Below are 19,488 nucleotides of genomic sequence, written 5' to 3'. Positions count from 1 at the left end.
AAAATAGCAGAGAAACATGCATTCTTGTACTCATGAGGGGACATTGACAGAGGATTACTAAAAAAGTACACAGTAAAAGTACTTCATAGTACTTGTGGGAGTAGTTTCACTAGTACTGAGTCCAACAGTGTCAATCTCACGAAGAACTAATGGCAAACATATTTTTTTCCCTCATCAAACTTAGCAGAAGTGGCTTGATTTTGTTCTCAGGAGGGGACATTGACAGAGGATTTTTTAAACAACACACTAGAAGTAATTCATTGTATTGTGGTAGTAGGTGTAAGACTACTGAGTCCAGCAGTATCAAATCATTAAGAACTAATGGTATAAAAAATGTTTTATCACTCATCAAAGATAGCAGAAAACATGCATTATGTACAGTATGGAGGGGACTCTGACAGAGGATTACTCAAAAAATACACAGTAAAAGTACTTCAATGTATTGTTAGTAGCAGGCTAACTAATACACAGTCAATCAGTATGAATATCATTAAGAACTAATGGTAACATTTTATTTGTATCATTCCTCAAAGATAGCAGAAAACATGCATTATGTAGCCTACTATGGAGGGGACTTTGACAGAGGATTATTCGCAAAGTAAGTACACAGTAAAAGTGATAATTTTATTTCTGGTAGCAGTCAAACTAGTACCGAGTCCAACAGTGTCAGTTTTATTAAGAACTTATGATAACAAATATTTGTATCGATCATCAAATATAGCAGGACAAAAAATGAAGAGCAGCTGAATTGAAAAAAGAGAGAGACGGCTGAGTGACCGCAGTGCAGAATCACTGTATAGTTTAAATCTCCTAACAATGTTGTCCATTTTAGACATAGGCTTATTATATTTACAGCCCTTAATAACATTCATTTTCTGGGCTCAATATGTGTCTTGGCCGTTTTAGTTGTGATCGCTAAATTCACCTCGTTTCCCCTTGTTTATAATATTATCACCGTTCCAAGGAGTAGTATGAAGCTGCAGCCTCGGAGGCTGCACTCTCAGGACCACACTCTCAGGACCACACTCTCAGGACCCTAGTTGTTTTGCAACATCGCCACCTAGTGAGCAGGAGACATGAATATGAACGACAACGCAGAGAGTGTGAGTAGTGTGAAGTGCTTTTAAAGTTTTATTTGTTTAACATTAATAACAATTCCGGTGTCTTGAAATGAAGTGTGATTAGCTAACATTAACTATGATAGTCTTAATTAAGGCAATACAAACAAACATCTGTTAGCTTATGATAGCTTCTAACAGTATTAAAGGCACTAAAAACAATTATTTGTTAGCTATAGCTTTCGGCAAAAGCTAATGCTAATAGCATTAGCTTCATTAGCATATTTGATTATTTGTTTAATGAAACTGTAGCGTGATTTTGGCAAGCCCAACTAGGTGTCCTACATTAATTGTTGATTTAATCACTAATTACAGTAAGAGTGTGAGTAATATGAATCATGTTGTTTGTTTAAAGTTAACAGCTAAATGTCATCTGTTAGCCTATGATGACTCGCTGCAAAACCAACTGTTAGCCTTTTTGTTTATTTGTTTAATGAAACCGTATGTTATGGTTATGTTATTTAGCAGAGGCTTTTATCCAAAGTGACTCACAAAAAACATAAAAGAACCATAATTAACATTAGATTATCAATACAAATAGTTACATAGTCAGTTACATTACGTATTACATTTTTAACAGGGTAATTAGTCATCTGTAACCTACATTTAAAAAAAGTAAACTTCCCAACCCTGATCATTAATTATAGTCAGCTAATTAATTAAACTTCAAAGGATGACAAAAGCATGTCAATATGATCTGTCTGTCCGCTACATTAAATCAGCAGTAGCCTAATATAAGTTCTGTCTTCAGTGTAAATGCTTCTTTAATAGTCATTGTATTACTATTTGAATTCATTGTAAATAATCTTAACTGTGCTGACTGCCTGTTTACTGTTTATCAGACAGTCTCATCATTTTGACATGTTTTGTAATATTGCATGAGGTGTTTTAGTCAGTTATTATGTCGGCCTATTCTGTAGGTTAGAATCTGTCGTGTCAGAATCTAACAATTAGGCCTAATTTATGTCTGTCTGTGAAAGTATTTCAAAATGTTCAGTTTGACCAATTAGGCTCTCTCTTTTTCAAGATGCATATTTCAATCCAAGAAGGGGGCTTCCCGGGGTACTGCAGCTGGAGCTGTTGTCTGGTGGTTGAGGGAACAGCAGACCCCGCCTCACCCCAGTGAAGAATCCACAGTGCCCAATAAATAAAAATGTATTCTGCACTGAAATTCCTCTCGTCAAATTGCATGTTTATCTTTTGCAGCCTGGTGCATAAACACACTAACAGTTGTTTTTGAGTAATCTAGCACCTCTTCAAAGACACATTTGATTTGATTTATTTCGAACGTGTAATACAATAAAAAATATATATATAATAATGAAATGAAACAAGAGAATTATGATACTGTAGAAACATAAGCAGTATCAAATTGATTCAAAGGAGTTTACACTTATTTAACCCCACCCCTTCTCCCAAAAACTAAATTAACAGTTTTCTTTTAACAAAATATACATCTAAATGTATGTCTACATACAATATACATTTACAATTATAAATAGATTATATCATTATTACTACAATATATATATATATATTTATGTTGTATGTCAAATTTGATAAGACAAATATAAAAGACTATCTTTTTACATCTGACATACAAAATACATTTGTTATTAAAAATCAAAAACATATTAACAACAACTTGTTGTTAATAATAATAATAATGTAATTTCAGTAAGAAAAACATATTTTCATGCATTTTTAGATGGTTAATAACAAGCATTACAATGTCTAAAGAGACTCGCAGTGTATGAGACTCTACTCGCTGGTTGTACTTTTGCGGTCATCCAATCCGCTAGGTGGCGATGTTGCAAAACAACTAGGGTCCTGAGAGTGTGGTCTTGAGAGTGTGGTCCTGAGAGTGCAGCCTCCGAGCCTGCAGCTTCATACTATTGGTTCCAAGCACACGAGTGCTTTTGCTTTGAAATCACTTCCGTGAGTTTCCCCCCGCCCCTCGCCCCAACGACCATTAGACCATTTAGTAAGGTAAAAAGCAAAAAGCAAAAACGTCTCTCAGACGCTCTTCCGTTTACTTGTTTAATAAAGAAAAACAATTGGACGATAGATACACGGATTGTGAAGAAGCTTAATATTTAAAAGAAAAATGTTTTAAAAGGTATAAACAACTAAATGCATAGCCTCAATGGAGGAGTTAGATATTACATGTAAGTAGTAGTGAATGAATGTGTATTAAGAAGAGAAAAGAAAGTAAAAAGACTTTGAAAAGCAGCAGCATATTTTAACTGCAAACTTTTGAACTTACTTGATGGCGAGTTATGGTAACGGCATTTGATGAAACCCCGTAATACGCTTAGATGGCTGCATCGTTACCAAACCTGTGAAGTTTTGGGCCATTTGGAGCATTTTCACTGAAGTTATGAGAAAACCGTGTTTCATGGTGAGCATTGTGTTGCCATGGCAATGGCATTTGAAGAAATCTCAAAACTGTCACGTAGATGTCTTCACGGCTGGACTGTTAGCACAGGGGTTCCCAAAGATCGCGACATGATTAAAAATTAAAAATTATTAAAAATTTAAAAATCATTAAAAATTTAAAAATTATTAAAAAAAAAAAAATTATAAAACATTATTAAAAATTTAAAAATTATTATTTTTTAAATTATTGTTATTATCCAGTGTTTCCCACAGAATTGTATTCTATTTGTAGGGGCACAAATGCAATGCAAATGAGCCATAATCTCATCTCAGTTTGGGAACCCCTGTGTTAGCACACATGTGAAGTTTAAATAAATTAAATTATAATGAAACCAGCTGCAATGGATCCACCAGGGGGAGCAGTGATTAAAAAGCTGCCACACTGGAACTCATGTGAAATAAACAGCTGATAGTATCTGATAGCGGATCTTTGTTAAGATCCATATGTCACGGATAGGATCATATTCTGTGCTAAAACATCACCATGTTTTTATTTAACAAAATAATGTTGTTTAATCCACGTTGGCGTACTACAACTACAAAACCATCGGTTTGTTTTTTCATCAGGAAATGCAGCCAGGCTCAAACAAACGATTTTTAATCATCATCCTCACGATCATTTAATGTATCATATGTTCGCCGAATTGACATGAAAGCACTAATAAATAAATTTAATCCACGTGAGTTTACAACTACAAAAATAATCGGTTTGTTTTTATATCACATCCGACGGGAGGAAATGCAGCACGGCTCTCACTACCGATTTTTAATCATAATTTAATCATCATCTTCACGATCATTTATGTTTATGTTCGCCGAATCGACATGAAAGCACTGACAAATATGAATACTGTAGTCAACTTCATTAAAACGTTATTAACTTGCCCAAACTCAGTAATTCACTAAAAAGAGGTTTATTTTTAATGGAGCCTCGTCATCTCACCATGGGCAAACGGGCTATAATATTATACTATTGTTAATAGTTTAATGTATTATTAGTGTTTAATATTACTGCTACAGTATAACCATCACACATTGAGTTCATTGTTGTGCAATGTTAAAATCTGACCGTTTTTTTTTTTAAATAGTCTGAATGAAACGGCAGCTCTCAGGTGATCAGCTGTGTGTGACTCTCTTTGTTTACACACCTAATGGCCCATCAGCCACAGCTCTCCCCCCCCCCCCTGATCTCTCTTGTCCAGCAGTAAAGTTAACTGTAGATTTGGGCTTGCATATTTATGCAGTGATCTGTCTCTTCTTCTCTCCCGCAGACAGCTGATCACTGTCACACTAGCCCCACCTAGTGTCAGCAGAAAGTATTACAAATAATGATTACAAAAATGCAAAAAAAAAAATAAAAAAATATATAAAATATATTTTAAGATCATGTTTAATCATCTGATTCGTCTGTACATTGCTGTTTTAGTCTGTGTTCTTCTAATTAGTGTGTCTACAGTCACAGTGTGTGCCTATTGAGCTGTTTAGAGCCATGTGGGACAAAACCTGATTATGCCCCTCCCTCTCGCTGTGAAGTCAACGGTGACTGTAAAAACTACACTGCGCATGCTCAGAGTATTTTGTAATGAAATGTGTGTGGCAAAAAAATAATGACCAGAGGGGCATGGAGCTACCATCCCCACCATACGTCATCTCAAATCATTCAGAGCTGATTGGCTGTAAGTACGTGTGCCGCGAAAAGTGTGGTGTGTGAAGAGGAGACGAGAGAGCTGCAGTGACGCGTCCTAAAACCAGGAAGTAAGCTGCGCATGGCTTCCCTCGACAAAAAAGCAATGAGATTTCTCCAGAGGATTTTAGAAAATAGCTGGAAATAAGATCTGTGGGAAACGTACCTGTTAGATAAATGCACGTTTTGATCAGCCGGATAACATCCACATGTCTACCCTACTTTTATAATTTTTTTATCATAAATCTATGGATTACATTTATGATAGACTTTTGAAACTACAAGAACATAAGGAGGACTTTTACAAAAAAGTTATAGACATTTTTGTCCAGAAGGATAGGCAAATGGACTTCATCTTCAAGTCAAGGTAAGACCGCAATTTGATTGAAAATGGGATCTTACTAAGAGAGAACAATTCAATATTTAAATGATAAAATTACATTTTTTGGGTATCCTTTTGTTGAACTGTCTGTTTAAAATTAATCGAAGCATCAGACAAAAAAAGCTTTTGAAAATAATATTATATTTTGGTTTAGGTCAAAATATAATATTTGTAAACCTGAAGAGTCAGTGCCAGTGCCTCAGCAGCCATGAACCTCACTGCACGTCACTGCAGAAGCTTATATATAGACATCTACGTTTTTTGTGCCCCACCACTTTTGTACATATAAAAACGCCACTGGTTACATGCCACTTTAAATAAGCAGGTTGCCCATAAACTACATGTCCCACAATGCATCTCGTTTTGTGACATGCGCACTGAAGAGACTTGCAATTATTTGCCCTGGACTTCTGCTTTCAGACGTAGTTAACTAAGTTATTATCCTATCCGATAATAATCCAATTCAGAGGCAATAATGTAATATAATACATTCTTTTATATATATATATTATATATTTATATAGTTACAACCGGCCCTTTGAGTGCAACCTTTATGCGAATGTGGCCCGCGATGAAATTGAGTTTGACACCCCTGGCTTAGACCTTTCACAACTGCAAACATTTTTAAACAAACAAACATTGACCATACCGTTCACCAACCCCCACCCCCCTCTGAGTGACAAGCTTACAGTTAGCTGTCTTTGTGTATTGCAACCAGGGAGAACAGTGATGGACGCTGCCACAATGGAACTCATATGAAATAAACAGCTGATTCCTCACACACACAGTAGCCTGTTGTTTCTATGCATAAAATAGTGAGAAACAAGCCTCTGGTTAATTATTATATAACTTATTTTCTCCATAAAAGCTGGTGGGTTGAAAGCAATACGGGAGGTGAAAATAACTATATTGTAGAATACAGAAGAATTGTGATGCCGTGGCTTTATCTGAAAACTGACAGCATAATTGCATTTATGGCCCGGGACACACATATTTATTTATTCCAAAGGGCAGTGGAGAACCGTGTCTATCACAACTGGACCTTCTGTAGACACACACACAAATGCGTAGTGCATGGACTGAGAAGGACAAACAAAATCAACGTAACACTGTAATATTACAGATCAACAACACAGATACGATCCTCATTTATTAACATTTTATTATTTTATTATTTACATTTTATAAAATGTTATTTATATAAGTAAATCGATTTTTTGTTGGTTTTATCTGAGTTTTTCAGGGTATTCTCTGAATACCTTGAAGGCCCTGACGGTTCACCACTGCCAAAGGGTGAGAGAAGATGGCATTGAGTGCGCTTTAATAATAAATCAGATTAAGTCCTTTTTTAATAAAGTATGTGCTTTTAAAGCTTCCCTCGTCTCAGCTACGTTTAATCCACACCTAGTCCATAGGCTTTATATGAGAAAGAAATCCATTGACAGAATTGATCTTCCATAATAAATCTGGCCTTTGAGTATAGATGCACCATTTACTTTAAATACAGCCATGGTCTTTTTTGTCCTGAATTTATAATGATTGACCTCTATTTAGAAATAGTACATTTAAACGGTTTCACTCACTATTAAGATACTAAATGAAGATAAAAACGCATTTACATTCACTACTGACTGGAATAGTGAAAAGGAAATGGATGACAAACCTAACTAGAGAATGCAATTCCTGAAGAAATTGCTAGTGGGAATGCTTTATGCTGAAAAGCTGACGCTGAATTGCTATGCTGAAATGTAATGTGTAAGAAGAAAGTGAAGAATTTAGATTTGGGCTGCAGCATTTTCACTGAAATTATGAGATAACCGTGTTTCATGGCGAGCATTGTGTTGCCATGGCAACGGCATTTGAAGAAATCTCAAAACTGTCCCGTAGATGTCTTCACGGCTGGACTGTTAGCACACATGTGAAGTTTTAGCACTTTTTGACAATTTTCATAGGAGTTATAGCAATATCGTGTTTTATTGCAAGGGATGCGTTGCCATGGCAACAGCTTTTGAGGAAAACTCACTAATGGCACATAGACATGTTGAGGGCTGGACCATTAACTGTCATCTGAAGTCTGGTGGTGTTTTGACCATTTTCATATCAGTTACGACATCATCGTGTGTTTTGGCTAGGGATGCGTTTCCATGGAAACAGCCTATGGTCAGATCTCAGATTTGGCGTAGAGCTGTTGAGGCATGGACCGGTGATATACAAGCGAAGTTTAGGGGACGATCGGACCGTGTCCATTGGAGTTACAGCGGCATCGTGTTTTATGGCGAGGGATGCGTTTCCATGGAAACGGCATATGATGACACCCCATAATTGACGTAGAGCTGTTGAGGGCAGGACCATTAACCATTATCTGAACTCTGCTGCTGTTTTATGCAACCCGGTATCACGGCAAGACGTGAACATGTGACGATCTACCATGCTGGGAGACGTGAATATGTCACGGTTTCGTCCCTTCAAACGTGACAGTTACACGGTATTGTTAACATGGCCCAACCAGTGGAGAAATACCCGGAAGTGCCTAGCAAATGGTCTACCGCGCCTATTGGTCGGTTTTTATTGTCAAAATTAGATGTTTTTAATTTATTTTTTAATCGTCACACTCGATTTTGCCGATTTTCTTGTTGTCCTAGCTGGTCGACACCTCTTTTAGCAGAAACAAAGGCTACATTAATGTATTAAATCTATGTTAATCCATGTGTGTGGAGGTGAGGATGTGGAATTAAGGCGAGACACCCCAGGTGAATAGGGTAATTTTTTTAACTTAAAGATATCAGCTAGAAATTTCTCCAGTTAATTACTTACAATAAGGCAATTGTTTTTTGTATTACAAGTTTTCTGAAATAGCATGTTTAAATATGCAAATGAGCCATTAACTCATGAAATATGGGCATATTTTAACACATTTCAGGAATCGAAATCTGAATTTTGGATAAAGCCAGGATCAAAATTATTGTTTCATTTTGTAGTCATATTAGTATCTAAGGCTTTTACAGAAGGGATTTTGGATATCTCTTTGTATCACTCCATAAATCAGAAAATACTGTCAACAGCCCTAAAATATCAATTTTCACCATGTTTTTAGGTATACAATGTTATATAATTCAGGCTATGAATTATATATGACCAAACCCTTCTGTAAAAGCCTTCATAATATTGATAGGAATATAACTGGAAGGTTTGGTGTATGTAACTGCTACTGAAGTGGAAATTTCGAACTCAGAGTAGGAGAAAAAACTCATTTTGAGAAAACGACCTTTAAAGATTTGCAGTGTGACGCTAGCTAAACCCTCCTGTTATCTGGATGATAGCTTGCGCATCGACGCACTCCCTGAAAGTATTTCATGTTCGGGGTCATTTGTTTTTTGTATAACCTTGCTTTGTGCAAGTGACAATTGTTGTCGTCTTCTCTGTGAACGTTTTTTTCGCCGTTATTTTGCCATTTTCAGATTTAAGTTTCTAGCGGAAAGCTAACCAGGAAGTGCTTTAGCACACCACGTGACGCATCTGAACGAATCACGTTGTCAGAAATTGACACCAGCCAATGAGATTTCGTTTCTTGGTTTAGACCCCTTTGCACTTTCACGATTGGTTGCTGATACAAAGGAAATGACCATATTTGGATCCGATGAGATTGTGCAGGAGACACGGAGCTTTCCAACAATATCTCTGACATGGTGCAAACAGCGGTCGCGGTACTTTATGTTACGTTAGAATGCTAACTTTTGGTGAATTTAGGAGAAATCTACAGACACAAATAGACAAACTATAGTAAAATAAACACTTAAATGTGTATTTTGTATGTTTTCCTTCCAAAAGCCTGAAAGAAAACATGTTATGGAATCAAAATAGCACAAAATCTCAAAATTGACCAGTGCAGGAAAAACGATGTTTTTGCCTGCCGTGTCTCGCCTTAACGGACGTGACGTTGTGCGATTGCGTTGCCAGGCAACGCAATTTACAAACTCTTCAACTACAACCCTAATTATATTTAAAAACATTTTAGACAGCCTCACAAAATACTTTAATGTAAATTAAAATGTAAATGTGAAGGAATGTGTGTAATGTGGTGATTGACATTATTCACCCACGGATCTATGGGTTGGGGGTATTGTTCCGCACGGACATTTTAGTTAACCGGACTCCTGTTGATGTGAAATCCGAAAACATTTAAAAAAAATAAAATAATACTTTATTCCGAGTTTGCTTGCTTTTCTCTTTGGAGGTCATCACATAACGGCATTGTAATACACGGTTTGGCTGCATTAAATATGACATATCTGCCGTAGTTCTGTATTTATAGAGCCCTGATGAGAAGACTTCTGGACAAACAGGAAGCACTGCCGCCAAAACTGAAAACGTGACGTGGATCATAAATATATCAGCAATTAAACCACACCTTACATTTATTTTCACACAATACGTCTCCTTGCAGTATCAATACTAATTCGGCTGACTTTTATATTTGATCCAATTGGTAGATAGGCTGTATTTACACCATAACGGTGCACAGCTGATAGAAAGGCACATCTAGTGGTTAAAGCACGTTATTGAATTTTATTATTTTATTATTTTTCACAAAAATGAAACCATCAATAGCAGAAACAGAATTAACTGTCATTAGTAAACCACCCAAAAAGAAAGATCATAAATGGTTTTGTTTTATATATATTTTAAGGATAATAATATCAATGTAACACTGTCTATGACACTTACTGTATAACACTGATTTGAAAAACATACAGAAAAACCTAATTCACTGCCCTTAATAAAGTATTTAATACATTTCAGGTGTGCTGTTTTGTTTAGATCATTGACATCTGGAGCTTAATGTCCTTTTTGATTATTGTTACACCAGGTCTTGTCAAAACCTTTATTCCATATTCAATATCCATTACTAAACAAAACAGCAATTCTACTCCACTACAATTCAGAGGTTAACCTGGTATTTTTACTCCACTACATTTATTTTAGTTACTTTGCAGATTCTGATTAATGATGTGAAATATAAACAACCCTTAAATCAGGCTTTAGTTACACCTGAGTAAAATTCAGGGAAAGGTGATTGTCAAGTGCCAACAATCAGGAGAGATATTTGATAGTTGCTGCTTGAGAAGACTAAACATTTATCTGCAGATCCCTATAAAGTATATTCATTACTCGTTATTCTCTACTAATAGTTAAAGACTGTATATAATGGCTATTTTGCATATCCCTTTCAAGATTTCAAGATTTTCTAAGGATCATTGACATATCATATACACAACTAATTCAATAACGTGCTTTAACCACTAGGCGGTGCACACAAGGTACACACAGCCATAATAACTTTGTATTATTAGTGTAGGACACTTGTGTATGTATAACATCTGAAGATGTGTAGTTTTATTCATGTTTTCACATAATTGTACAGGATATTGCTATATTATTTCACATGTTTGACTTATAATATCTGATTTGTAAAACATCACAGAAATAAAAGGTATATCCGTCATTTAACAGTAAGCTATTGAAATTCTGAATCCATAGATGTGTCTCCCATCACCCAAATCCCCTGACTATTCTCTCAACTCAGTATTTACATTCTTATATTCAAAGAAAATCAGTAATATCTTTAAAAACGACAAGTCCTTTTATATCAGCTGTGCACCGTTATGGTGTATAACGTATTTTTTTTCGGATTTCACATCAACAGTAAGTCCGTTTAACTAAAATGTCCGTGCAGAACAATACCCCCAACCCATAGATCCGTGGGTGAATAATGTCAATCACCACATTACACACACCCCTTCACATTTACATTTTAATTTACATTAAAGTATTTCGTGAGGCCTTCTAAAAATGTTTTAAAATATAATTAGGGTTGTAGTTGAAGAGTTTGTAAATTGCGTTGCCTGGCAACGCAATCACACAATGTCACGTCCGTTAATTCCACATCCTCACCTCCACACACATGGATTAACATCGATTTAATACATTAATGTAGCCTTTGTTTCTGCTAAAAGAGGTGTCGACCAGCTAGGGCAACAAGAAAATCGGCGAAATCAAGTGTGATGATTAAAAAATAAATTAAAAACATCTCATTTTGACAATAAAAACCGACCAATAGGCGCGGTAGACCATTTGCTTGGCACTTCCGGGTATTTCTCCACTGGTTGGGCCATGTTAACAATACCGTGTAACTGTCACGTTTGAAGGGACGAAACCGTGACATATTCACGTCTCCCAGCATGGTAGATCGTCACATGTTCACGTCTTGCCGTGATACCGGGTTGGTTTTATGGCGAGGGCTGCGTTGCCATAGTAACACCACATTACGTAACATCAGATTTGATGTAGAGCTGTGTTAACCATTATCTGAAGTCTGCTGCTCTGAACATGTCAGTTGGAGTTATGACATCATCGTGTTCCATGACAGGTGTTTATATTTGAGCTAACGCCGTGTCCAGAGATCAAAGGTTTCCATGGTGATGTGCAGTAATCAGTGAGAGGAGAGCATTTTCATTGTTCTGAATGAGAGATAAACCTCTTACATGTGAACGTTTTGTTGAAGAACCGTAACAGATATCGGTGAAATTTCAAAGCGTGAAGCATGTCAAGGAACTTGAGCATCTGAAGTGTACCTTTTGTGTACTTTCGGGTTAATAATGTGGCCTTATTGGCAGATTAACTAAAGGTGTGCGGCTGCTGTGGTGGGGAGAGATGAGGCTGAACCTTTTTTTATTTTTCAAGCTACGAGATGTTTTCCTACGTTTCTCATGAAATATTATGTCTCAGGAATGTAGGGTTTGGGAATTATGGCAGGTTTAAAAGAAAATATGAAGGCAAAATGAAATCTGTCCTCCACTCTAGCTGTGACATCACGCACTCTAACATCTGAAGAAGGCCTCTTTACCAAGGTCTGAACAATGTTTAATATCTCTAAAAGTACGAATCAGATTTAAAAGTTGTGCTACACGAATCATGTCAGAAAGATGTCTAACATTTTAAAGTTGGAATGAGGTTTCTGAGTGAAAGTATGAAGGAGCAGTTAGCAGTTGAAGTTGCATGAAGATTGTTCAAGTCTGAAGAGTTTCTCCATTGACTTCCATGTTAAAAATGTGATGAATTATGGGATGTATCTCTGGAATTATGAAAGTTACGAATAAGAAAAGTACTGTAATAGCCATCGATTTCCCGACCGAGCTGAACGTTTTGATGTTTGAACGGAGTTTCTGCGATGTGGAATGTGGGAGAAGAAGAGGTGCAAAATAACCCGGCGGAATAATAAAGAATTTCGTGCGTATAACAGATAGTTGGAATGCTGTATCAGCATTCCCACTAAATAAAGTTACTCATTAACATCTCTGTCTTAAGGGCATGGAGCAGGGAGGGTGGTATTATGGTATGTCCTGCAACCTTTGCCCAGGAAGTCTCCTATTATTTTCTTTCAGAGCTGAAGAGGAAGACGAAAACAGCAGTTTAAAGTCAGGTCTAGGAGAATTACTCTGTTGGTTATCATATTTTCTACAGGTAAGTCCTTTTAGACTTGTTTGTGTTGTTGTAGATTGTTTAAAATGAAGGGTTACTGCTGTATGTGTTCCTCTGTGACAAAGGTTGGACATTATTTGGGTCTGTTGTTGTTATATGACCAGTGGTCAATTGAGATACAGCTACCTTGTGCGAAATGATATAACTTTAGCAGAAATATACAGTATTTACAGTGTATTTCCTCCTCTGGAATATGCTATGTTCAAAGTTAATAAGTAAGCAGTTCAAGACTATAATCATGAACATTGCTCTAGACCAGGCACGTTAACTACCAAACATCATGTGACAGTTTCTCTGTGAGAAGGCAGGGACTATTTAATGTCAATATTTTAGGTATGATTTTGGTTCAGGTGAAATTGTTTGTTAGAAAGTCCTTCCCAGAACCAAAAGAGCTGTGAGTATTGGCTGTTTAAAGGCACCTGTTAGCTAATATTACACAAACAATGATCATCACAGCACACTGGAGAGTGTTGGTTGCATATATTTGGGGGATTTAGTTCATCATTAAATGGTGATTACGACACTGGTGCTGTATCATTTTGTAGTGTTGAATCAAATCTTCTAGATCAAAATAGGATGAAAAGACAAAAACAATTGAGAAACAGATACCGTCTTACATTCCAATGTTGTTGGAAAGCTTTATGATAGTGGCAAAACAATAAAAAGTGTATTGGCCATGACATTTGAAAAACGAAGTATGTCTTTCTCACTGCAAGTGTTGGGATGTCCCATCAGCCTTTACTTTAGGGATGGGTTCCCCCTTTTCAAAGAATGAACTGACAATCTCATATTTATGTACATTAAAGGTTATTTGGTTGCTGTTATTGCTACTTCCTTCCATACTTAATGCAATATAAGTGATAGGGGATAATATTACCTCCCCATTTGGCCTTGAAATGCATTCTTACTAATTGAGAATCAAGTCCTATTTTGGCAGATTTCCAGCTATGTTTTTCCTTGATGATCTGAAGGGTAGTAACACAAAATGGGCTGGTCTCATAAAATGTTTCCATGGAACAGAAATGCATTCTCATTATGTTTCGAGGGAAGCTAAATTGCTCTCGAACACGGGTTGTTTTTTAGCAGTAGCCTATCACAAATTTGTTTCTAAACAAAGTCCACATAGGGAGGAGTTTGTAACGTTCATAACATTCGTCTACAGTCCACTTACGCATGTGACTTTAGTGAAGTACAAACATAGTTATTTAACCTAAACCATGATCTTTTACTGAACATATCAACCTGTTTTTATTTAAATGTTTCTAACTAAGCTTACTAACGGCGACTGTAATCTGGGAGGATTGTAATTGAGAATGACGTTTTGCTGTATGGACGTGATTTTTAGGAGATAGGGTTACACAAAAGGGAATTCTGTACCCCCAAATTAACTGAATTAGTTTAAGCCTCTCCCAAAACCCTCTCATGATCTTCAGTAATCACGTTATTTCTTCACGTTTTCCATCAGAAAGCAGAGATGGGCTTGTGGAGCTGCAGCCTCTTTGTGCTGTTCTGTGTTAGTGGAGCTTTCATCAGAGAGGTACATCTGGCTACTATATCTGATGTCGGGGAACACAAAGAAGAAAATGACCCTTCCATTAACAGTACTGAAAGACTAAGTAAGTATTTCAAAAACGTTACCATCATGTAACTATTTACAACCAGGTGTGTTCAAGAACTTTGAACTCTATAACATTCAAGGGACAGGAAACAATTTTAAGTGTTAACATAGATGCAATAAAGTTTGTTTCCTGCTGTGTTCCCAGAGACGGATGATCCAGACGAGGGCACAAAGTCGTTGGATTGGTCCTATATGGCCGCGGGCCTCGGCACAGCCCTCACTATCTCGCTCCTCATCGTGATGACCGTCAAGTTTCGTCTCTTCCATCGCTTCTTGGCCAGCTACAGACATTCTCTGCTCCAAGAAGCCGACGGGGTTAGCCAGTACGGTCAGGACGAGCTGCCCTACCCTCACAGTGTGATGGGTAGAATAAGAGAGGGGTCTGGGGGGGATCCGAGGGGTTTGGATGACGATGATGATGGCTTCATCGAGGATAACTATATCCAGGCCAGTGAGAAACACAGGGCAGAGAGGGAGAGAGAGGAGGAGGAGGAGGAGGAAGGGATAGAAGACAGCGACGATGATCTTCAGTTCACTATAGCATGATTGGATAGAGGGAGACTTCATCAGAAAAGCGGCTTTACAACTCAGATAAAGGACTCTATAGAGAAGATTTTGATTGAAAGTCAGAAGTATAGCTCTGATTCGGAACCTTCCTAGCTCTTGACCTTTCAAATTAATCTAGGGAAGCACTATGGCACGAGGAAAGTCATTTTGGGCCCTTATATTATCTTCTGACCTTCGAGGAGTACTGAGCCGAAAACTAATAAATGTCAAAACTGAATGAGCCCCATTTGCCTCAAAACTTCCAAAGCTGCAATAACAATTGGACTTGTGTACAAAATCAGCACATTTTAATAGTATGATATGATGATAGTTATAACAAGACTGAACTAAATTGAAGTTTTTGAAGGATGTTACTGCCTTTCTTTGAGTTAATTTGAGTAGTTGTATCCAAAGGCTGGGTGCAGGATTGCCAATTCAGTGAAGCAAAAAAGAAGAGATTATATGCACAGTGTAATATATAACATAAACCTTTATTCTACTGGGACAGGCATTGTTTTGACTGCACTGGGTCCACGTTGGACGTCATCTTTGTTCATCTTTTCATATACTATATACGTTGCCCTTTGTTGTGCAAGCTATTCCTAAGACGATCTGGTAAATCAAAATGTTACCTTTAAATGAATCTCCATTTATTTTCCTTGTATGCAGAGATCAAGTCCCAATTAAAGCTGAAAATTGTAATGCTTTGAAAATAAATGTATTGTTTGTATATCCTTTTCTAAACAGTTGGAAGCTGCTGTTTGTACTCTGCTTATTAGTAATTGTAATACCACCTGCGAATCACTTGTAGTGTTGTTAGTCATTTAGTAATCTTTTATTCATATTGAAAGTAGGTGGGTGGTTGATTATATGTTGGCAATGAATTAACAAAAAAGAGGTAAAACAACTTGACACTTTTTCATTAGTTGTATGTGCAGAAAGTTACAGATTTAATGTAATTAGTATCCAATCTGTGTGTTAGGCAGGAACCTGCATTCATGTAAAATAGCAACAAATATTTCTATGCATTTCTATGTACAGTGTTGTCTAAAATCATTTACTGTATGAATATATTCTTTACAATTCCAATGCGTATTCATTCATTGACTCGTGAACCGTGAATTGTAATATGTCTGTTGTCAAATTAAGTAGGCAATTCACTAAATGATTTATCCAGTTACTGTATTTCAAACTAAGAACATCAGTTTTCAGTATACTTTTAGTTTGTGCCATATGAAACACAATATTGTACCATTGTAGAATCAATCATCACTGCACAAAAAGAACATTTATTGTGCAATTTTGAACAATACAATCAAAATGAGTTTAAAATGATAAAATAACAATAACAAATTGAAAGCGTGTTATTTTAGTGGGCCATTAATCAATAATGAGCCATGGTACAATAGTTAGCATTAGATGGACATTTGGTTCCACCGGTTGGGGTCTTAAAGATGATTTTGGCGCAGAGGACGAAAGAGGACGCTATGTGGTCGAAAGAGAGCAGAAAAACTAGTTATTAAATCAAAAAGACTACCTGCTGACATTAATGCAAACATCCAGCAGAGCAGCTATGCTACGCTTACATTAACTAGCTTGGTTAGAAGGGAATGTTAGATGTGGTTTATTTATTGGAAATGATACAGAACATCAAAGTCTCGGGCAGCTCTTCTAGATAAACGCTAACAATAGGTGTATGCAATGGTTTGCATCAAAACATCAAGATGCACCGCTCACCAGATGTTAATATTGACACAGGTGCCAGGTCAGCCGACAGTCAGGACAGAATAGACTTCTGAAAATGTGCTCTCATTCCCCACTGAGAGCTACAACTGAGGAGTGCATAAAAAGTCACACTTGCCACAACTAGAAAATAAAAGTTTTGAATCTCTGCTGTAAAACCTAAAAAATAAAATGCTTTCAAATCATAGACAGTCTTTCATTTCTAGATTGAAAAAAATACCCCCTACAAGCTAAAAAATATTTCCCATTAGACCAACATTATATAATAGTATAAGGTGAATTATGACTCTTTTTAATATGAGGAATTTTAGGATCCTTTGTGGTTTTTCATTTGTAAAACATAGAATAGCAGTAAAAAATACAAGTGGAACATGCAGTACCAGCAAGAGAAACACACCTGTGCTTTTCCAGTTGGTCGGTATACTCCTGAAAAAATAACACGAAGCCAGAAATCTTTTTCACAGAAGGCATCTCAACAGTTGTGAGATTACAAAATAACAAAACTGTTCTTTGAGTCAATTGTAGAAAAACATACAGAGAATCCAACACAGAAATAGTTGTTTATTTGATTTGAACACCTTACTGACTCTTTATTTTCAACCGTAAGTACTCATGTAATCATGTTTCAAACGTTTTCCTCAAAATGTAGCCATTCTTTAAAGCATGCAGTGCTGCAGCTTATTTGGAGGTATACTTTTAATGATCAAAATTACAATATTGTATGCATATGGAAAATGACTGAATTGATCTCTAGAGCTATAGAACCAAATAATCCTTAATGTATTTCTTTATTTAGTTGTTTGAAAGCCCGCTGGACAAATGTATTCTGATCAGTCCTTTCAAAGGAACTAAATCAGTTTTGTTTTTTTGTGATTTTGCCCATTAGTCCTTCAGATAAGGCTGGTCCTGCTGGAGGAAATCTCTCTCCTGGCCGGGCCTCCTGAGACGCTGAACACCCTGACAGTCCGACTCCCCAGCGCCCTCGCTCTGTTCATCCTCATCATCATCCTCCTCCTCTGCTCCCTTCTTCTTTCAACGTATAACACCACGTTGTAGGCGACCACAGCTAGAGCCATGCCCGCCCCGGCAGCCATCAACACCAGACTGGACACAAACATTTCCTTGCTGTCGTGACTTTGGCTGCCAATTGTTGCCATGCAGAGAAGCACCGTCCCACAAATCATCACTGCCAGCCCCACGGCCAACATCAGCGCGGGGTCGGCCCTCCCCCCGCTCTTCAGCTGGTCGATCCGACGCCAGCTGTGCACACAGTTCATGTCCTGGATGGCAGAACTGAGAAGAAGCTTGAGAAGAACAGCCAGAGCCAGGAGGCAGAGGGTAGTGCCCACCCAGAGGCGCCATTCCCCGGACAGGCTGGTGGTGGTGGAGAGGAGGCCAACGCCACCCAGCCCCAGCCCCATTATAAGGGCCACAGAGGCAAGGTAGCACAGTAAGGATCGACGGGGCTCTCTGAACCACCACAGCTCCACTTGATCTTCCAGGACACGCCGCTGCATCAGTGTGGGGTCGAGGTAGAGAGCTGGGGGGTGACGGATGATGTGGCGGGGCTGGTAGAAGGTCTGCATGTTAGGGGACGATTTCAAGCTGTAAGAAGAACATGACACCTTGTCTTATATAACTGTTCTCTGGCTTCTGTGGAGACCCACTTGGTGTTAGATGAGTGACATCTCCCGCTTTCCTCCATCTGCCTCCCATCATGCAACCTTTGTCAAAGCATTACAATAGTGCCTTCAGAAAATGCTCAAGTAGTTTGTCCTTCTTGCTTCATTCTGTAAAAAATATGATTTTCATGAAGAAATAATCCAGCTCCAATGGTGAGGGGGTGAATCTCATTTGATCAAGCTCCTCTCAGGGATGGCCTTCTTCTCAGAGTAGATGGAAGAATGATCCTGACGATAACGACCCTCAGCCTTGACCTCCACTGTGTAATACTCACTCTGTGAAGAGAGAATGATGGTGTTGACACTCAGGCTTGGTACAGTGAATGTACCACGTCCACATGTCTTCTTACGATCAACAGTCACTGTACTAGCATCACAGATTTATAATCTTTGCCCTCTTTTCCCCAGTACCAGGCAGGACAGAGGACCCCCCCCCCCTTCTCCTCTCATCAGACGGGGACACCATCTTGACTGGTTAACTGGGGAAAAAGACAGGTCACAATAGCAGTGTAGGATCATGGTTTGGACAGAGATTGGCGACATTGTCCCGCATTCCCCCGCACAGACAATGGGCTGACCGGAGAACACAATGACTGTGCTGCTTTAGGCGGGTGGGTGGGGGGTGGGGGGGTGTGAGCTGTGGATGGGTGTTGCGTTGCTGCTGTGGAAGGCTGAGTGATGTCAGTGTGTAGTGATAATGGGGTTTCTGTGATTGTAAGGATAGCGTCATCCACACA

At 37.9% G+C, this 19,488-nt stretch overlaps 2 protein-coding genes across 2 annotated transcripts; one reads left to right on the top strand and one right to left on the bottom strand.

The window, feature by feature from the left end:
• The first annotated feature begins 5,582 nt into the window (after positions 1-5,582).
• LOC117488322 (leucine-rich repeat-containing protein 19-like) lies at positions 5,583-16,415 on the top strand. The gene is made up of 4 exons (XM_034137151.1): positions 5,583-5,608; positions 13,066-13,144; positions 14,628-14,778; positions 14,926-16,415. Exons 1-4 carry the CDS (start codon positions 5,586-5,588, stop codon positions 15,324-15,326), a joined length of 654 nt encoding a protein of 217 aa, XP_033993042.1. The 5' UTR covers positions 5,583-5,585; the 3' UTR covers positions 15,327-16,415.
• Positions 16,416-17,648: 1,233 nt separating this feature from the next.
• LOC117488967 (transmembrane protein 125-like) lies at positions 17,649-18,954 on the bottom strand. The gene has a single exon (XM_034138163.1). The coding sequence runs from the start codon at positions 18,653-18,655 to the stop codon at positions 17,960-17,962; it is 696 nt and encodes a 231-aa protein (XP_033994054.1). The 5' UTR covers positions 18,656-18,954; the 3' UTR covers positions 17,649-17,959.
• Positions 18,955-19,488: the final 534 nt, after the last annotated feature.

The sequence above is a fragment of the Trematomus bernacchii genome, unplaced genomic scaffold (assembly GCF_902827165.1).
Source record: "Trematomus bernacchii unplaced genomic scaffold, fTreBer1.1, whole genome shotgun sequence".
NCBI classification, from domain to species: domain Eukaryota; kingdom Metazoa; phylum Chordata; class Actinopteri; order Perciformes; family Nototheniidae; genus Trematomus; species Trematomus bernacchii.
The sequence above is the reverse complement of the archived record's forward strand: the minus strand, read 5'-3'. Positions and strand labels throughout refer to the sequence as shown.